The sequence below is a fragment of the Felis catus genome, chromosome C1 (assembly GCF_018350175.1).
Source record: "Felis catus isolate Fca126 chromosome C1, F.catus_Fca126_mat1.0, whole genome shotgun sequence".
NCBI classification, from domain to species: domain Eukaryota; kingdom Metazoa; phylum Chordata; class Mammalia; order Carnivora; family Felidae; genus Felis; species Felis catus.
Genome location: NC_058375.1, coordinates 14,075,577 through 14,094,976, shown reverse-complemented (window position 1 = coordinate 14,094,976; position 19,400 = coordinate 14,075,577). Strand labels below are relative to the sequence as shown.

General features: G+C 52.9%; 1 protein-coding gene across 6 annotated transcripts in view; it reads left to right on the top strand.

Annotated features, from left to right (window-relative positions):
• CAPZB (capping actin protein of muscle Z-line subunit beta) overlaps nt 1–19,400 on the top strand; it is a 134,731-nt gene that overhangs the window by 60,262 nt on the left and 55,069 nt on the right. For all 6 annotated transcript variants that reach the window (XM_023258222.2, XM_006934366.4, XM_006934367.5 and 3 more), the window contains exon 2: nt 2,232–2,321. In XM_023258222.2, the coding sequence (XP_023113990.1) occupies nt 2,232–2,321 (90 nt within the window). The remainder of the gene's footprint in view (nt 1–2,231; nt 2,322–19,400) is intronic.

Here is a 19,400-nt window from a genome sequence, read left to right as displayed (position 1 = left end):
ACTTGAGGGCTAGGTTGAGTGGGGTGGATGTTACATTTATATTTTAAAATGTCAAGATACTTACAACATGTATTAATACACATACACAGACAGTACTCCCAAACACATACTGTTGTATATTAAAAATTTCACGGGTATTAAGTGAATCATTGCAACAACCCTGTGAAGTACATACTGTCCCATTTTACGGATAAATACAGGCTTGGAGGGGTTAAGAAATTTGCCCAAGGTTCTTTCTAGTTGATGAATGGCAGAACCGGACGTTGACTAGAAGTCTCTCTGGCGGTAACTACATTTTTCTGCGTTCTCGACCCGTTAAGTGGTGTTAAAACGTCTTCCCGTGCCAGTAGGCCAGACCCATGTCACTGTGGCCTTGGCTGGCATAGATAGACGGCATGGCGCAAGCGGGGAACCCACGGTTGCTGGAATGTTCCACCGAACAGAACAAGTGCTCTACCATTTCTGGGGTGAGAGAGAGTATGTGCGTGTGCACGTGTGTGTGTCCAGTAGGCCAGACCCATGTCACTATGGCCTTGGCTGGCATAGATAGACGGCATGGCACAAGCGGGGAACCCACGGTTGCTGGAATGTTCCACCGAACAGAACAAGTGCTCTACCATTTCTGGGGTGAGAGAGAGTATGTGTGTGTGCACGTGTGTGTGTCCAGCTTTGCAGGCTAGTAGTGACGGTCATGTGTCCCAGAATAAAGTGTCACTGATCACCATCTTCAGCAGGGCACAAGTTGGTTTTGTATTTGTTTGTTTTGTTTTCTTCTTTTTTAAAAACAGCCTGCTGTATGCGCCACATCAGTTACCTGGGAATGAAACAGCCTCCAGCCACCTCGACGTGTTCGTTCCTTGGTGAAGTACAGAGCGGGTCCTCGCCCCACAGCGTCCGTGGTTAACATACCTAGGGCACAGGCGGTCCTACTCGGGGGTTCTATTTCACTAAGGCCAATGTGGCATCTCCAGGATTACTTTGTGTATTTTATGAAGATACTCTAGTGTGTTGATGGAGGGCTTTTAAAGATTCTGCGCTTGGTCTGGGCAGAGCAGGTTTGGGACACTCATGAGGTGGTGCCTCTGAGCCATCGGGCCGGCCTCCCTGCCTGTACTTCTCAGGGTGCGTGCGGTCGTCTGCCCTGTCTGCCTGGGCTGCCTTTCTCCCCTTTCTCGTCGTGCCTCCTGTGCCGTAGCCCCTGGGCACTGATTACTTTCACTTCACCCCCACTCGGTCCTTCCTCCCTCCGCCCTCCTGCCTCCGTCATCGGTCCCGTATTTATGAGGGCTGGCTGGCGGCTCGTGGTAAATGTGTGCAGACTGACTGCCAGATGAGGCGAGAGTACTGTGAAGCTCACGGTATAGTCTTTATCCTCCTGGGCCCCTACGGCTGCAGTGACCCCCGTTGGCTGCTCTGGCCGTCTGCTCTGCAGCTGGAGCGACCTCTTGACTGTAGATGCTCCAGGTCTCGGTCTCCTTTGCAAGGGCCTGGCGCCTGGGGACATGTCCCAAGCTTCCGTTGAATTCACTGAAACACTTTAACCTTGGTGTGCATCTTGCCGGATGTTCTTTGCCTGGTAACATTACCTGACTTGTATGTCCAAGTGACAGCAAAGGAGAAAGCCTAACTTGCTGTTGGACCATGGTCCCTTGTAGGGCTGATCAGGAGGTCACACGTCGGCATCTCCCACGGTCTGTTGAATTGGAAAAGGAAAGCCGAGGGGCATTGAGCTGTGGGTGGAGCTCTGGCCTGCTTCCCACTTGGAGTATGTTCTGGATGCCTCCACGTGAGATTGTGCCGTCACAGAGCCTGTCCCCCTCTCTCTGGGAGATGTGTTGGAGGGCCCGCTGCAGTCCTGCTTGGAGTTAGAGTACCCTGGGCAAGCTGAAACTGCAAGAATGCTTTTTCAGAGGGGGTTTTAGGGGTGCCTGGGTGGCTCATTTGGTTGAGCGTCTGACTCTTGATTTTGGCTCAGGTCATGATCTCATGATTTGTGGGATCAATCCCTGCATCAGGCTCTGTGCTGAATGTGCGGAGCCTGCTTGGGATTCTCTCTCCCCCCGCCTCTCTGCTCCTCCCCTCCCCATACACACTCTCCCGGTCTCTCTCTTCCTTGCCCCCCCCCACCATTTCAAAACAAATAAATAAACTTAAAAATAATAAAAGGGGGTTTTGGCGCTTCTTTTGGCAAAAGCAAAATAACACAGACACGTCTGTTTCTCTTTTCACAGAGCGATCAGCAGCTGGACTGTGCCTTGGACTTGATGAGGCGCCTGCCTCCACAGCAAATCGAGAAAAACCTCAGCGACCTGATCGACCTGGTATGAGCTTTGTTCGTATGGTTTCCTTGGGGCTGTGGCTCCCAACTGGTTGTGTTTGTGTGCCTTTTGCCGTGCGGCGCTCAAAACACGGCAGAAACCTTCCACCCCCACTGAGCTCTGAGATTCCTCCACGCAGTTGTCTCGGAGCCAGCTGCGTTTGCAGAGCCCAAGATAGGACTTCTGAAGTTGGTCACCGTCTGTCTCCTTGCCCCACCTGCATGGGTTCAGGCTCTAGAAGCTTGCATCTCCGCGCAGGGAGGAAGAGGCCGTACACGCCCAGCAGGCATTCGGTAGTGCCCGGAGCCAGGCTTCCTTCATTTCTTTGCTGTTGTGGAAGTTTCTCCAACCAAGGCAGTGCAGAATCTACCCTGTAACATACTTGAGGGCTTCCCTTCCACTTGGAATGGTATAAAACACAAAAGCCGGCTTTCAAAGATCTCATCACACCTACTTTTTAAATGCGTCTTTTCTTTTTAATTCGGAATGATTGGTCTCACAATGATGCCTCAGATTAACTGGCACCATGATATTATTTGAAATAGCTCAGACTATTTTAAATAACCTATAAAGCTATGGGAAATATTGAAAAGAAGTAAAATAAACTAAAATCAGGCCCCAAGAGGCCAACTGAGTTGCTAGATTTTTTGGCCAGTACATTCTGGCTCCGGCTCTGGCACCTGGGCCTCCGAGTCCAGTCCCCTGTTGTGCTCATGGCCCCCATGTCTTCTGGATGTGATCATCAGCTGCCGACCGTGGCTCATCGATGAGGTGGCTTTTACTGTAATGGATTGAAAACCTGTCCACACACTTCATTCCGTTGTATGAGTTCAGAGCAGTTGTACTAGCAAAGCCTTACCGCGGGAGACTCGTGTCATCGCCACGGAGAACTTCCCAGCAGTCTGCAGGCCCCTACTCGCAACTGTCTGTGTATTTATAGGCACCCAGAGTCCCAGTCGGGAGGCAGCTGTGTGACACAGTCAGCCCAGTGAGGAGTTGTGAACCCGCTAGCTTGTGCGGGTAACAGTTCCGCAAGTAAGAAGGAGGAGGAGGTTTCTTGAGGTGAGCAGCCCTGATGAGAAAGACAGCGACAGGTACTTGCGACGCAAGGCGCGATGGGTCCCGGCTGACACGGAGGCGTGTTAGGGGCGCGTGAAAGAAGAGTGGGTGGAATCGCAAGGCAAACGAGCCTCCGAACGTGCGGAATCAAGTCAAAACCCAGAGCCTGGGAAGTGCCTTCAGCCCGTGAGGGGAACAGAATGTACTCGAGGGGGTTGGTGGGCAGGTCCCCTCTGAAAGGGCAGGGGCCGCTTCGTTCCAGCTGCTTGTTTATTGCCCTGTGGGTGGGTGGTCCTCTGTTACTTGCTTTCGGATTTTTCTGGAGAAGCCATACATTTAGAATTTGATGTGAAACTTCCTGATTTTCCAGTATTGGCCCAAACATTGGATTGGTTAGACCTGATTTTGTAAACAATCTGGGCATGAGGATGTGCAGTGAGTTGGGCGGGGCAGCTTGGGGGGTGGGGGGGGGTGTTGAGAGAAAGCAGTCTGTGTTGGGAAATGGTGAAATACAGAGTTGGGTGGTTCCGAGGGGTCCCTGAAGGTCAGAAGGAGGGCTTGAACGTGAAGCGGTGGCTATTGTCACCGTCATCCACTCCGTGAACTTGGGGCACACCGGGCTGTGCGGACTGGTTTGCTGACTCCCAGCCCCGTTAAAGTAGCGAAATGGGCAGTGCTGTATTGTTTTGTGTTTTTCCTGATCGGAGATTTTTGCTTATTTTTGCTTGATCGTATGTGGCAGAGGTGGGCAGAGGCTGAAGGTATGATCAGATCCCTAATTGGGTCAGTGGCGGAGGCCTGTTTGTCTTTAAACTCAGCATGAAAGCATGCTTGGCTGAGTTTAAATTCAGTGTGCCAATTTAGCTGTTACTGTATTTTAGAAATCAACCGAACATAGAAGAAATGATGAGCAAATTTTTCTCAGTAGACCATTCCTCGGGCTATTTTGTTCTTACGGCAACTGAAGTGCTCTACAGCTGTGTGTTTTCTGTGCGATCCCCTCGCCGCTCTCTATTTCAGAGATGTGCCCAGAGCAGCTTTTATGGGAACCTGGTCAGCTCCCCTGGCTGGGTCTGGTACTTGTACTTGGGCTTGGCGGGAGTGAAGGAGAGCCGCCTCTCACCGCAGCCACATACTGGGTGCGAGAGGCCCACCGTGGCACGTACTTTGCAGAAGGGTGCTTGGGCCCAGGTTGAAGTACCACTCTGCACCTGCCCCAGATAGGTGACATGCTCTGTGGCATCCTGTGGGTTAGTGTCAGAGGCACTGCTTCCCCCCTTCTAACTTTGTCTTCCGTAGAACGTGGCTGGCGAGGGGCTGGAGGGAGATGCAGGTGGCGGGTTCAACAGCTAACAGTTGAACGCCTGCCGTGTGCCCAGGACTGGGCCGGGTGCTTTGGTTTGCGTTATTATTTCATCTGATTTTCACAGTCGCCCTTGAAATGTATGTAGGACCACTGCACCTCTTTTAGGTGATTTAGACTTGGTCAGGAAGAAGCCGGGGCGGTGGTGTGGCTGAGCAGCACCAGGAATCCCAACTCCTCCGGGTGGGATCACTCTGCTGGGTACCTTTTGGTGAATCACTCACCCCTAGAGCAGCAGATTAAATATGGTACGTCTTCCTAATGTGTCCGTCTTACCTGTTTGGAGAAAAGGGGGTTAAATAATTCATCAGTAATTTAAAATATTAAAATGTATGTTTTATGGAGAGTAATTTAGAATTAAATTATATAATTCAGGGGTGCCTGGGTGGCTTAGTCGGTTGAGTGTCCGACTTTGGCTCATCATGATCTCGAGGTTCGTGGGTTCAAGCCCTGCATCGGGCTCTGCTGTGCTGACAGCTCAGAGCCTGGAGCCTGCTTCAGATTCTGTGTCTCCCTCTCTCACTGCCCCTACCCCGCTTGCACTCTGTCTAGACTCTCTCTGTCAAAAATAAACATTAAAAAAATTTAAAAATTTTTCATACAATTGAAAACAACAGCAGCAGCAGCTAGAGACTTGAAAGACGCTCCCTTCTTAGAGCTAGGCCACGTGGGATTAGCACTTCACTTTTGTCCAGTGCTTTGTGGGGAGGTTGGAGGGGTGCCGACTTCCCCTCACCAAGTTGTGTGGAGGCCAGCCTTGGGCCCCATCTACCTCCTAAGGCTGAACAGGAGGCCGTATGTAATAGATCCCCATCATCCAGCATGGGCTGGGGAATCCGTGTGGTCATTAATTTTTTAATTTGAAGTATGATAAATCTCAAAATGGAAATGGAGCATGACTTTTCGCCGAATTAGGATCTGGTAAAGCACACCTCGTTAAAACTATATTGACATGCTTCAAAGGCCACTTTTTGATTAATGGCCTTGCGTCAAGGTCCTCGCTATGCACCGTAGTGTACAAGGAGCACTTGGGCCCGTTTTGTTCAAGATCCCGTGACCAGTCCTAGAAATTCCTTCTTTGAATGTTTGTCTTTCATTGCTGCTAATTTTCTTCTCTTTGCCCTGGGAATGACAGAGTTTGTTTGCCTTTTTTTTTTTTTTCCTTTTCTTTTTAACTGGGTCTGCAGTATTCTTTTCATTCCTGTAAGAGGTGGTCTGTGCTGAGTGTACTGCTGTGCCTCTGAAGTTCCCAGAGCTATAATTTCCGAAAACTCACACCGCCACGGGTCCGTCTAGAAGCAGTGTGTGTATCCAGGCCTTTGTTTCACATGATCTGGGATCAGTCCGGTGTTTTCCATTGCGGCGAACGCACCGCTCGGTGCAAATCGCAGTCATTCCTCTCGTGCTCACTTGCCCAAAATAATGAAGGGGCAGTAGTTGTTTTCAAGAGAAGTGTCCAATTTTAAGACTGACAAAAATGTGAGGATTTGCCAGCATTCTCCATGAAGGGAATGGCCACTCTTAGATGTTGGAGCCAGAGAACTGTAGGGGAATTGATCCGGTCCACCAGCGGTCCAGTTACAGGGCAGTATTAAAGAGAAATGTGGCGTGTGCGTGGCCGCGAGGCCGGGGCAGCCCGATTTATCATTTCTTCCTTCTCTTTTCTTTCCAGCGTTTGAGCGTTTGCTGCCTCGGGATTATGGTGCATGCTGGGATTGGTGGGAAATGACCTTCCTTTGCAGATGGCCAAAACATCCATTTTATTACATATTAATCCTGTCGTACTAGAGTGAAGCCAGCCGAAATCCGTTGTTAAGCTGTTTCAAAAATACCCACTTCGTCCGTGTGGGCCAAGAATCATATGATGTTTAGATGCTCCCTTGGCTCCCTGAACTTTGACCTTCTGTGGCTTCATTCTGCACACTGGCAGCTCTAGCCGAAACTTGGCTGGGTGTATTTTGAGCCCTGAGCTGAGGAAGGAGTTTGTTTCTGCGAGTTGGCACCCAGCAGGCCATCCGTCCTTTGCCCTCTTTCAGAGCAGACCAAAAATAGCCCTAAATCCGTTTAACCAGGCAGGAGAGTCTTTGCCTGCAAACGTTGGTTGTTTAATTTTTCATTCCTTCTTTCTTTTGTGATGTAGCCACCTAGAGGTCCAGCTCGTGAGTGTCCCCAGGCCTAACTCGAGCCAGGGGGAGGTCATCAGCTGGGAAAGCCCCCAAGCTATCCTGGCCAGGCCTGGGGGTTAGAGGCGGGAAGAGGCATCCTGGTGCTTCTCCCAGCGAGTGGAGGACCCGGTCAGTTTTCGTGGCCGCATATCCCTCTTTGTAGCAGCCAGAATTGCCCTCCAGAAATAGAAGGGGCCAGCTGGGTGCAGGGTTTTGCCCTGCCAGCCTCAGCAGCCCTGGGCTTTGAATGGCTTGCAGAAAGTGTCTGCCTCTCAGCAGCGTGAGGGCTGCAGGGAGCATGCGATTCTTTGCACCTGACAGGTCAGAAGGCTGGGGTGCACGGCGGGTTCTTAGGCACCGGGGGCCCAGCAGATGAGCGAGTGGGAACCTACAGCTTGAAGTCTCCAAGTCTCCTGCTCTCCGTGAGGCAGCCGGTGGAGCCAAGCTCTCAGACGTTTGTGAGTCTGCTGAAATGAAGGCGAATATTATATTTAATCGTCCATTAATATTATCGTGTCTGATTTCTGCCAGGCATTGTTACTCAGTGTTCAGTCTTTAATAGCAGAACCAATGAGATCTGGAAGTTCTTCTCCCAGTGGTGGCTCTGTGAATGAAACACCAAACCCGCTCCGTCCCCAGGTGGTGAAGACACGCAGGGCCTGGGGACCGGGGCCTTGCAGGCCAAGACGATCCAGCTTATCTGTACACAGGAGTGAATAGGCTTGTATCTTCTTCCTGCCTGACTTGCCCCTTATTGTCGCCATTGAAAACCGATCTCCCACCAGCACTTTTTCCTCCTTTGTTTCAGAGGCGACATTTAAAATGTCTTCTTTCAAAAAAAAAAAAAAAAAAAAGTGTCTTCTCCTTTCTAAAGGGGTCTTCGCTTAAGTGGGTGAAAAGTTCGTGGATTGAAGTCCACACTTACGGGGCACCTCCTCTGAGTCAGCCGCTGTGCTCAGCCCTGGGAAGAAATGCAGCCTTTATTCCTTGGCTCCCTTTCCACAGGAGAAAATGCCAGGATCCTTAAACCCGACCCCTAATGAGAAGGACCTTGGCTGGGTTCTCTCGGCCCGTTGGTCTTTACCGGTTAATCAGCTCTGAGGGGGGCTGTCAAGAGCTGCAGAACTGAGTTGCTCTTTCTACAAGAATGTAATATCCCCTGTGTGTCAAATACTCTTCCAGGGGCTGAGGGCACAGGACGAAAGCCCTGGCTCCATAGAGCTGGCACCTAGCGGAGAATTGCGGGAAGACTTTGGCCGGGGCCAGCTCGGCACTGTCTATCTATCAGGCAGATACCCAGCCGGAGCATTTGTTGTCTTTACTTTTGTGTAAAGGCGGTCGGGTCTCCTTGGTGGTCGGGCCCCAGCGGCAGGGACTGTGTGCCGTCTCCCCCTGGCTCTCCGCTGGCCGCCTTTCACCAGGCCTCTCCCTGTTCCTCCAGTTCTTTCCCCACAGCATTCCTTACACTGGAGCAGATACACCTCTTTGGAGTTTGGGGGGCAGGTCCCAAAGTGGCTGCATGGAGTAGAGAATTTTATGTTTCTTCTCTTTAAACAATTACATTCCAATCCATAACATGCCCACATGTAAGACATTTTAATATAAAAAGAATGCTTTCTGCACCAAAGCTTTAAGTCAAGTTGAGGCTTGGGGAAGTTGGCCTTTTCCTGCCTGGGGCCTTGTGCGTGGGCCTCTCAGCTGGGTGTAGGCTTCCCCCTGCTGGGCACCTAGGAGCTGAGCTGGAGGTGAGGGGTCCCCCGTCCCCGTCCGTCCCCGCCCCGTGACACACCACTGACTCATGGGGCCGGGTGGTTTGGGAGCCTTAGGCCAGACCCCATTCTCTGGTCCCTAGGGAAGTTCCCTGTGGGTTTAGGTCAGGGTTGGGGGAACTTGGCTTCCATTCTCCCATTTGTCATAGGCTCTGTCGGGAAGTTTTCTCTCCTAGGCCGGATATTGTCTCTGGAGCTTGAGCAGGGGAATGGATCGAATAATTGGTAATTATGCAAAAGCCCCTGCACAGTCTCTGTTGCGCTGATGTTTCTGAGCTTATCCTGAGCTTCCCTACAGGCGACACTGAGCTGCAGTTCCATTTTACAAGGGGAAAAGCATTCCAGCCAAGGGCCTCCAGCAGTATTTTAATGAACTCCATTCCTTGGAAAGTTGTGGTGAGCCTTTTCATGCAAGCTTTTTTTGCTCTTTGAATGGACTGCAGCTGTGGGGACTAAAAAAAAAAAAAAAAAAGGGGAGAGGAGAGAGCAGCCCCTGGACCAAGGTGCTGAACTGGCCCCTGTCCCTGACCCAGGGCTGCCTCTCCAGACGGAGATGGTCTTTCATGACCCTAACCTGCTGCTGAGGCAAGGACCCTGCACCTCAGAGGTGCGGCCTCTGATTTGTGTCAAGGTGGCAGCTAGGCAGCCCTGTAAACCAGGCCCGAATGGCATGATTTGGCTTGGAAAGGGAAATGGGGCTCCCTGGGGTGCCCTCACCTGGCCTGCTCCCTCCTAGTTACAGCCCAGAAAGCTATTCGAATCTCTGATGAGTTCTGTTATACGTAGAATAACGGGCCCTCATTTGATCCATTTGAGAATGAGATAAATTGCCTGCTTCACAAGTAGTCTAGACAATTCAAACTTGAAGCCAAGTGAACGAAGGAGAAAAATCTGGGGGGCCTTTTGCTTTTCCTTTGTGTGCATGGGTTCCTCGAGGAGCCGAGACTGTTTCCAGGAGGCTGTGACGACGTGTCCGTTGGTCCTGAGCAGTTCTAGAGCACAGAGCAGTCACGGTGGATGACTCCGGATGGCTAGGGGATTGAAATCCCCCAGAGTTAGGTAATTGGAAAGCTGTTTCCTGTCATTGTTAATGCCCATCAGCCAGTTCAGTTTTGTTATTTTTTCAGAGGAAATTCTAAATTCTAAATGGAGATTATTTTGTGTGGGGGCTCAGATTTAGAGTTTGACTCTCCTCCCCTCTTTTTTGATTCTTCCTGATGTCGTTCTTAGTGAATGTCATGGAAACATGGCTTTAATGGAGGCCCGTCAGGTGTCAGAAACACTCCTGTATGTGGGCCACGTTACTAATACATTTGACCTGTCGCCTCGTCTCCTCTTCTCAGCCCCTCTGGGAGGAGCGCGGGCAGAGCCCCTTCTAGGGATGAGGACAGCGAGGGTGTCCTGTCCTGCACCTGGGGTGCGGCCAGGGGAAGGTCCGACTCGGTGTTGTCCACTGAATTACGGTCTGAAAAATGAAAACGTGACAGTTCGGCACTTTCCGTGTGCCCTGCTAAAATTAAATCCTCTTTTAAGGTGAGACCGTAAAAGAAATTCACAATGAGGGCAGGCCGGTGGCCACGGAACTTGTAGGTACCTGAGGGAAAAAGCCTTCTTAGACTTCTTCCTGCCTCTTCTGGCTTGAAGCTCCATCAGAGCTTGAAGCGCATAGAACCTGCCGCCCGACTTCTGCCTGGCCTGGCTTTTGGGAAGAGTGGACTCCACTGGAATAGTGGTGCAGAGAAGAGGCCCTCGGTGACCGTCCCCCGACACACACACAGACACACACACACACACAGGCATGCACACATGCACAGTCATGCTCACACGCCCACACCGTGTGTGTGCTGGGGCAGGGGATACTCTTTAAAACATTCTGCCCAACACAAGTAACGGTCAGTCAATAAAGCAAATCTAAAAATTTTAGGGAAAGCAAGCTGTTGCACTAGAAGAACTGAAGGGATGGGCCAGTAGATCGAATGAACAGGATCAGCACACAGCCCAGCGGAAGCCGGTTGGGCCGTATGAGGTGCTGGGGGCGCTGGGAGGACAAAACCCCGTTGGTGGCAGTGGCAGAACTTCACCGGCGAGGAACGGGCTCCACGAAAGGCGGGCGGGCCGTGTGCGAAGACAGCACAGAGCTCAGAACCGAGGGCAGCAGCGAGCAGAGCTGACCACTCAGCAACGGGCCCAGTCACGCAAGCATTGAGGGTATATTACAGGTCACGTTCATGTTTCCCTGTGAGAAAACACTTGATTATTTGGTCAAATTGCTGACACAACTAAAACTTGGAAGGAAAACCAAGCCTGCACTCCCTCCTCCTCCTTACGGACTAATATGAAATGGACAGGCGAGAACCAGAGGGGAGCGTCCGACTTCGGCTTGGGTCATGATCTCGCGGTTCATGGGTTCGAGCCCCACGTCGGGCTCTGTGCTGACAGCTCAGAGCCTGGAGCCTGCTTTGGATTCTGTGTCTGCCCCTCCCCGGCTCACACTCTGTTTCCCTCTCAAAAGTAAATAAACATATTTCCTTTAAATATATTTAAAGAACCAGAGAGGAAGCAGAGATGATATATGGTATTCAGATGGGGGAGGCCTTTACTAAGGCGTAGAAACTAACGCCAGAATGATGGCTGTGACCGCATGCAATTTTAACTTAAAAGTTGAAACAGAATAGGGGCACCTGGGTGGCTCAGTCGGTCAAGCATCTGACCTCAGCTCGGGTCACGACCTCACAGTCTGTGAGTTCGAGCCCCGCATTGGGCTCTGTGCTGACAGCTCGGAGCCCGGAGCCTGCTTCAGATTCTGTGTTTCCCTCTCTCTCTGCCCCTCCCCTGCTCATGCTCTGTCTCTCTCTGTCTCAAAAATAAGTAAAAACATTAACAAAAAAAAAGTTGAAACAAAATAAAATGAAAGGGCAGAGAATAGACAAGTATTTGCCGCTTATGATACAGAACATGCCTCCTCAGGGGCGCCTGGGTGGCGCAGTCGGTTAAGCGTCCGACTTCAGCCAGGTCACGATCTCGCGGTCCGTGAGTTCGAGCCCCGTATCAGGCTCTGGGCTGATGGCTCAGAGCCTGGAGCCTGTTTCTGATTCTATGTCTCCGTCTCTCTCTGCCCCTCCCCCGTTCATGCTCTGTCTCTCTCTGTCCCAAAAAAGTAAATAAACGTTGAAAAAAAAATTAAAAAAAAAAAAAGAACATGCCTCCTCAAATCTTGAGAAACCTCCTCCTGAAGTTGTCGCTCTCGTCTCTCCCACTGGCCAGAAGTGGCAGCAGGGGCTGGGGCAGCTCTTCCAAGGTCACCAGGTAGCAGTGCTGGAGCCAAGCTCTGAACAAGCAGTCTGGCTCTCGGGTTCCCAGCTGCCATGTGCTGTGGCCTCCACCAGTAAGGAAAGTGGGAATCCTTTGTTGGGACAGAGGGCCAGGCACACAGATAGGTGATTCAGAGAGACAGAGAGAGCGCGAGCGAGCAGTGCAGACGTCTAATCCACATCCTTTTTGTCCTTCTCAGAGGAATGCAGAATGAAACAGGATAGGTTGGAAAAGTCCTTCACTGATGACCTGGGTTTCTGCTCAGTGGATGGATTGTATTTCCTCCTGGATACAACCTGCATTTCTCCTGATTGTCGTGAAATCGGTCGGCTCACCTTGGTTGAGCCTCTTGAGGAACAAAGACAGTGAGCAATGGGGAAAATGTGGCACACTCTGCCCTCTAGAAGCTTCACCATCCACGTTGTCCTATTAAAGGTACTGAGAAGTCCTGCAGTTAAAAAAACAAAACATCTCTTTTAAACTAGCATTTCTCTACCTCACTTTCATGGAATCTACTTTGGAAAACATTGCTTTCCTGGAAAAGTTCGTAACCTGCCTATCAAATGACCTGGATTCTAGACCCTCTTTGACCACAGCCATAAGTGTGATGTCAGCCAAGTTTAAAATTTTTGTTAACTGTTTGGCGAAATGGCTTAGAAAGAACGTAGCTTTCCTTGTGGTTTCTTCAGATAGAGAACTGCTTCAGGGAACTTCTGCTCCTTCAGTAGGGGGAAATAGGAAGGTGGATAAAAGCATTGTGTACATGAAGCAAATCTTACTGGAAGTCAGAGGTCGTGGGCTATAATGTCGGCTCTGCCAGTAACTTCACTGGGATGGGCAGGACTCTCTGGGTCTCCTGCCCTCCCCTGTGAAGCGGGGGCCAGACGGTCACAGTCTCAGAACCTGGGTCCTCTTGCCTAGGACTAAAAGAGCATCACCATGGATACCTTGTGTCAGTGTCACTGCTTTCAGGATCCCCTTCTGGTGGCAGAAGAGGCAGTTGATTTTTCTCAGGTCTGGGACCGTACGGGCCGCCCTGAGTGGTAAACGTGTGGCGAGAGCCGAGCAGGCGGGGGCCTTTGGCACATGTCCCCCAGGGTGGGGCTCCACTGCCTCCGCAGCTCACTTCCGTGGGCAGAGCGAGGCTGACGGGGACTGAAGCCCATTGGGTCACCTTCCAGCTTTGCGCCCAGAGGCAGGTCGCTTCACCTCCCAGAAGGTCCTCCGACGTAGAGGATCGAAGTAAGAACACCACATTCCTGGAGCAGTTGTGACGATTTGGGGGTATGTGGAAAGCGCCGACGTGCATGACAGACAGGTGCTTCATAAATGCTAGCTGATGCCTTTCTTATCTCCACTGGCTTTCCAGGACCTGTTCGCTGACTCCTGGGTTCTGCCAGCCTAGGGGCCGTGCCCCGACACGCCAAGCAGCCTTCCTGTGTTTTCGCAGGTGGACAGTTCCGGTCTTGACTTTCACTGGGGTTTTAGAACCCAGCTCACGGTTGCCGGGACTTGGTGAGAAGGCCCTCCGCTGAGGCGTTTTTAGGTGGTCCTGAAGACCATTGCCCCGTCTTCTGACGGTGGGGATTCCTGAATGGAAAGCAGGGAGACGCCATTGCCCTCACCCCCAGAGTCGGCAGAGGAGGTCAGAGTCCCACTGTGGCAGGCAGGTCTCGTGGCCAGTAAGGACATCTGTCATGCCACAGGATGGGGTGATGATGTGTCCTGCTTCCCGTCCCGTCCTGGTGGAGGGGGGTTCCCGGCCTGTGTGAGTCGTCTCCCCTCTTCCCCCCTGTTGCTTTGGCGGGCGCCCTTCTCCCTGCTTCAGTTCCCTGAATTCCTAACGCTTGGAGCTCTGCCTTCGGAAGCCCTGGCGGAGGAGCCAGACAGGATGGGTCGGATGGTCCGACGGCTGGGGAGCATGACCTCAATGCCCGAGGACCAGCCGGCAGACCGGACAGCCTCACAGGGCATTTGACCTCACCGCCTTATCTTCAGCCACCCGGAGGTGCCACCCAGGCACCCGGGTATCATCCGGGACAGGCCACTTGTGACCTTAGGACCCTCAGGATCCCTCTCTGTTGTCCAGGTTCCTCTTCCGTCTGATCAGGACTGCTAATCTCTTGTCCCAGCCTGAACCCACCCCCCCTCATCTCCCCCACCCACCCCGCACCGCACTGCCAGTGTGACCCCCCCCAGGCACCCTTTCCCCAGCTTGAGGACCAGCCCTCCAAGTCCACGTCTGCGGGTCCTTCACAGTCATCCAGCTGTGGCCTCTGTTCCATGGCCTTTCCCCTTCGGCCCCTCTCCTGAGTCTGTGGCTCTGGGTGGGGAGGCTACTCGAGCACCTTACCCGCCACACCGTGTTCATCCCCCAATGCAGAAAATGCCTGTGAGGTGCCACCAGCCGCGGTGTGGATGTTTGGGGTGGGCTCGCGGCAGAGTATCCATTTATTCTGCACATTTCCTGGGACACAGACTGATTGTTTAACCATTTCCCCCCTCCGCATATACCCTTTGTCAGGCTACAGAAGCCTGTTTGAGTATGCTTGAAGATCAAACTCCTGGAAAGTTCTGGGTTAGGAAGTTTTAGGGCACCCGTGAGTCTGACACTCCGTGCTCGATATGCCCACTAGGAGCACCAGACCTGATACGGTTGAGCGCCTGGAAACCGAAGGGCCTGGCCAAGCCGAGCTCTCGTCGTCACCGTGTCTGAGCTGGGAGACTCGTGGGCTGTGGCTTCTTCATCTAAGGGGTGGGCGTGATGACGCGGACCTTGAAAACTGGAGACGGTGTGCGTGTGAAGCCTCGAGCACAGTACCTAGCTCAGAGTAAGCAGCCGTCTGCACGGGGCTCTTGCACACGTGCCATGTGGCCGTTGTGCGAATGAGTTAAAACTCTGCTGGTCACCTGGCTTTTAGCTGGTAACTATCAGATGCCAAATCCCTTTCTTGACCCTCTGCCTATTTAATGTATTTAAACCACAAACCACAAGGTTAGTCTTATCCCCATTTTACAAATGAGGAAACAGGAGGCTTAATGAGTCGGTCGGAGCCCCACAGCTAATGAATGAGTAAGTGGCAGGGTCAGGATCAACCCCAGGTCCATTGGACTCAGGTGCCCCTTCTTCTGTCGCCCTGCTGTCTGTGCCCACCGCTTCTCCAGGAATGGTTTTCTCCTGGGCACCGCAGGTCCCCAGCCGACGGCGGACTCTGAATGCAGATACCGTCACTGGGCATACAAAATGATAATTCACGCCGGCAAGAAGTTACTCAGTCCCCTTCCCAGTTGCAGGGGCGGCCGAGGTGGGGATCACGTGACCCCAGGTCCGGCGGTCTCTACTGGGAGCGCCGAGGCGGGTGCCTTCCCAGTCCACCCGGAGGCTTCCCGTCGCTTGCAGGAAGGAGTCAGCGCTGTAGAAAAGGGTGCAGGGGTGAGGAATGATTCTGTCCTCCGTTTTGGGGTCACTGGCCCTCATCAGGCAGGACACTTTTTATTCATTAGGCGGTTTGCGGTTGCCGCGTCGCCACATCTGTTGCTGCCTTCCTGGGCCTGTTGGGCTCACAATTAAGGTTCATTAGAGACCCTGTCAATCACAACAGGCCCAGAACCTGCCTTCGAGAGGCCTCACGGAGGGGCTGTCCCTGTGCCCTCCCCCCTTGCAAACGATTACTGACCAAATTCTGGATGCGTGGTGTGCAGGAGAAGAGGGAAGAACGTGCTTGTAAAACTCCAGACTCTCTGGTCCTGGGGGGCCTGTTACCTTGCGTGTAATTGAAACCTTCACGCCAAGACCAGAATTGATGTTGCAGATGGTGCTGGTAGATGGAGGCTTTGGAGAAGTTATCTGACAGCAGGCCACTCGAGGAGGGATTCGGGGCCAAATGCAGAAGAGATTTAATTATCGCTAATCTCCCTCTCTCCTCTTCCTGGAATGCGGAGGCACACTTAATTACTACTGACTGGAAGCTAAAATAACACTCTGGGTTCAGAACAAAACGCTTTAGGAGGTTTGCCCCAGGCTGGAAATGATTATTCTTCATGCTAGTGGATTTCCCCTCATTCTGACGGTGCTGAACGTAAATTGGGAGTAAGGGGTGTGCGTCGGGCCCTGGAAAGTTGCTTGCTGCTGCTTCCCCGACATTCTCACACCCTGTTTCATTGACCTTCCCGCTTCTGAACTCCTCCTGCCGGGGGAGCCACGTCTCCAAGCCGTGTCACTCACCAGGGCCTGGCTGCCTAACGATTCTGCATTCTTAGGCCCCGAAGGGCCCTCGGGTTCCAAAGCACCTGTGGAATGTAACACTGCTCATCCGTGTCCCCGGGGTCTACAGGCCCGGCCACATCGCTGATGCTAAATAAATAGTGGTTGATGGTCCAGTAAACCCAGCCGTCCCCAGACTCCGAGAGCGCAGGACCCTCCGTACGTGCTTTGTAAAGCCGTGCAGTCTGAGGAGAGAGGGGAAAGGGGGCAGGGAGGCCTCAGCCCCACGGAGTCGGCACTGGTGGCCCCAGCAGGTGGCAGGACACGGGGAAGCCACTGCGCGTCTTTAAGATCACCAGGGTCACGACTTAGCTGGGGCTGGTGCACCCTGAAGACCGGGGTGACCTTGAGTAAGCTGCTTCGGCTCCCTGTGCCTCCGTTTCCCCATGTATACGGCACAGTGAGTTATGAATTCACCTTGTTCTCAGACGGCGGGTGGAAGGACTAAAGGGAGTGCTCGGGGCAGCGTTGGGGGCACACGATGAGTGCTCCCTTGGGTCACACCGACTGCCGTGACAGAGAGAAGGTGGTGCACCTTCCTTACGGCTTTTGTGACAACAGGTAGTGGGTGCAGAAGAAACACAGGAACTAGAGCGGCTTTCCCGCTGCAGTTCAGCTGTCCTTTTAAGGAGGGGTGTGTCCCTCGTCCGTGCGCCCCGTGTTGTCTGGTCTGGCTGGGTTGTGGGGGAGTGCGGCTTGGTCGGGCTCTGGGAGGTGGTGCTGTCATCCGGCCGGGAAGGGGGTGGTGGGCGTGCCACATCTTCCCACAGTGGCGAGTGGGCTTGAATGCCATCACCTCTAGTTCTTGACCTCTTGGGTCTTGGCAGTGGAGGCATGAGGTAGGGTTTGTGGCTTCTGCAAGAGCTGCGTCTGGGAGTCCAGCACAGAGGCCGGCCCCGGGAGCACTGGGTGCAGCTCGGGCTGTTGGAGGCCAGTGGAGACATGGTTCCATGTGCCCGAGGTGGTCACTTGTAAGGAGTCCCACCCGCCCCCATCCAGCCTGTCGGCCGAAGGCATCTTTATCCTCATTTAGAGCAATTCAGTGGACATTTGTTGCTGCTACCCCTCCCTAGGTTACTGGATTATTCTGACAGTCTCTGGACCTCCCAGTCTGTAGTCCCACACCCGGGTGGACTGATAAGTCCACCTCCTTATCAGCAGCCCAGAGTAAACTTTCCAAGATGCAGGTTCATCGTGACCTTCCATGACCCTGCCTGACTTCACACTGTCATCAGGATCAAGGCCAGAGGACAGTCTGGGTTTAACAACTCTTGATCTGACCTGACCCTGTCAACCCCCCTTTCCCCCTTCCCTCCCCCGAGGCCCCTCCACTCCAGCCATACTCACCTGCTAGGGTTTCCCAGAGGCCCTGTGCTCTGTCTTGTAGGATCTTTGTGCGTGCCGTCCCTTTACTGGGAATACATCTCCGCACCAGCTCTGCTAATCTTTCGGACCTCTGCCTTGGCCTCGCTCCCCCACCCTGTCTCTTGGTCACCCCAGCCATGGTACTCCCGTGTACTCTCAGGGACTCTCACTGCCCCCTACGCTCTACGAGGGCAGGGATCTTGTCTGCTTTGTTCACTTTTGTATGCCCAGTGTGTGGCACGTAAGGGACCCCCAGTGAAGGGACCCCTAAGCGCTAGAGCCTGTGCTGAAGCACGGGGGTCAGAGTGGTAAGATAATATTTGTGTCCAGAGAGCCCACAGTCGTGGGGAAGCCAGATACCCAGATGGATTTAATACAAGGATTCCGATGGAGAGGAACACAGAGCTCCATGGAGGCAGCGTGGAGGGGCATTGAGCTTACCCTTGGTGGGTGGGTTTCAGGGAAGGCTTCTTGGAGTAGGTGAAGCCTGAGACAGGGTGATAGGAAGGGAGCTGGCTGGACAAAGATCAGGTAGGAGTGTGTGTCTCTGTCCAGATTAGACCTGCGAGTTGATGCCTGGTAAGCTGCGGGCATTGGTTCAGGCCTCGTGAGCCCCTTGCCAAAAAGCAAGTGATGGTGCACACTCCAGTCTCGCCGAGGACCAGCTGTTAGTTGCCACTCAGACTTCCTAGCCACATAATAGAAGGGACAGCGATTGATTATTTGCAGTTTTAAGGCTAGAGCTGGGAAGCGTGCCTCTTCCCTGAGTTGCTCGGCGAGCCTGCCTGCCTGTGGAAGAGTCCCCGGCAGTTCTTTCCTGGGCAGCGGCGACCTGGCTGGCCCTGCTGACACCGAGTGCTTCGTGCAGCCCGGTGCCAGTCGCCTGTATCTTGTGTGCTCTCACAGGGACCTTGGGCTTTCCAAATCTGGTCTTCCGGGTGCTCCGTCACCGCCTGGTGTCTCCTTAGCCCCGGTTGCTAACAACTACTGCTTCTCTTACCAGCAGTAGGCTCCCGGCGTTCTGTCTCTCCTGAACTCTTAGGTTGTGGTGGAGGAGGGGGGCGCGGCGGCTCCGCCTTTGTTCCTGAGCCTTGTCACCTAACTTAGATTTGGGAACTTGGGGCACAGGGCACCCTGCAAAGGAGAGCCAAAGCACCTGTCTAAAAAGACCATGCCCTGGTGCCGTGTGGGACATCACGATGTCCCGGACAGAAGATGGCCACACGGTGTTGGCCATGTGGGGCAAACCACTGCCTCCTCCTTCGCCCCTTGGGAGCTGAATAGGCACGCGTTCCCCCTGAATGGAGCTGGGGGGATATCATTTTTCTGTTTTATTACAGACCATCTGTCCATGTGCCTGATATTTAAGTCCATTAGAAACGCTTATGAAAATGCCATATAATACGTGCAGACGAGAACTGCAGCCCCAGGTGTGTGGGGCTCTTTAGTTTTCCCTGGAATTATGTTTCTGCCTTAAAACACCTTGACAGGGGCGCCTTGGTGGCTCAGTCGGTTAAGCCTCCGACTCTTGGTTTCGGCTCAGGTCATCGTCTTGCGGTTCATGAGTTTGAGCCCCACGTCAGGCTCTGTGCTGGCAGCCGGGAGCGTGCTTGGGATCCTCTCTGTCCCTCCCCTACTCACACTGTCTCAGTCTCTCTGAAAACACATAAATAAACTTAAAAAATATAAATAGGGGTGCCTGGGTGGCTCAGTCGGTTAAGCGTCCGACTTCAGCTCAGGTCATGATCTCACGGTGTGTGAGTTCGAGCCCCGCGTCGGGCTCTG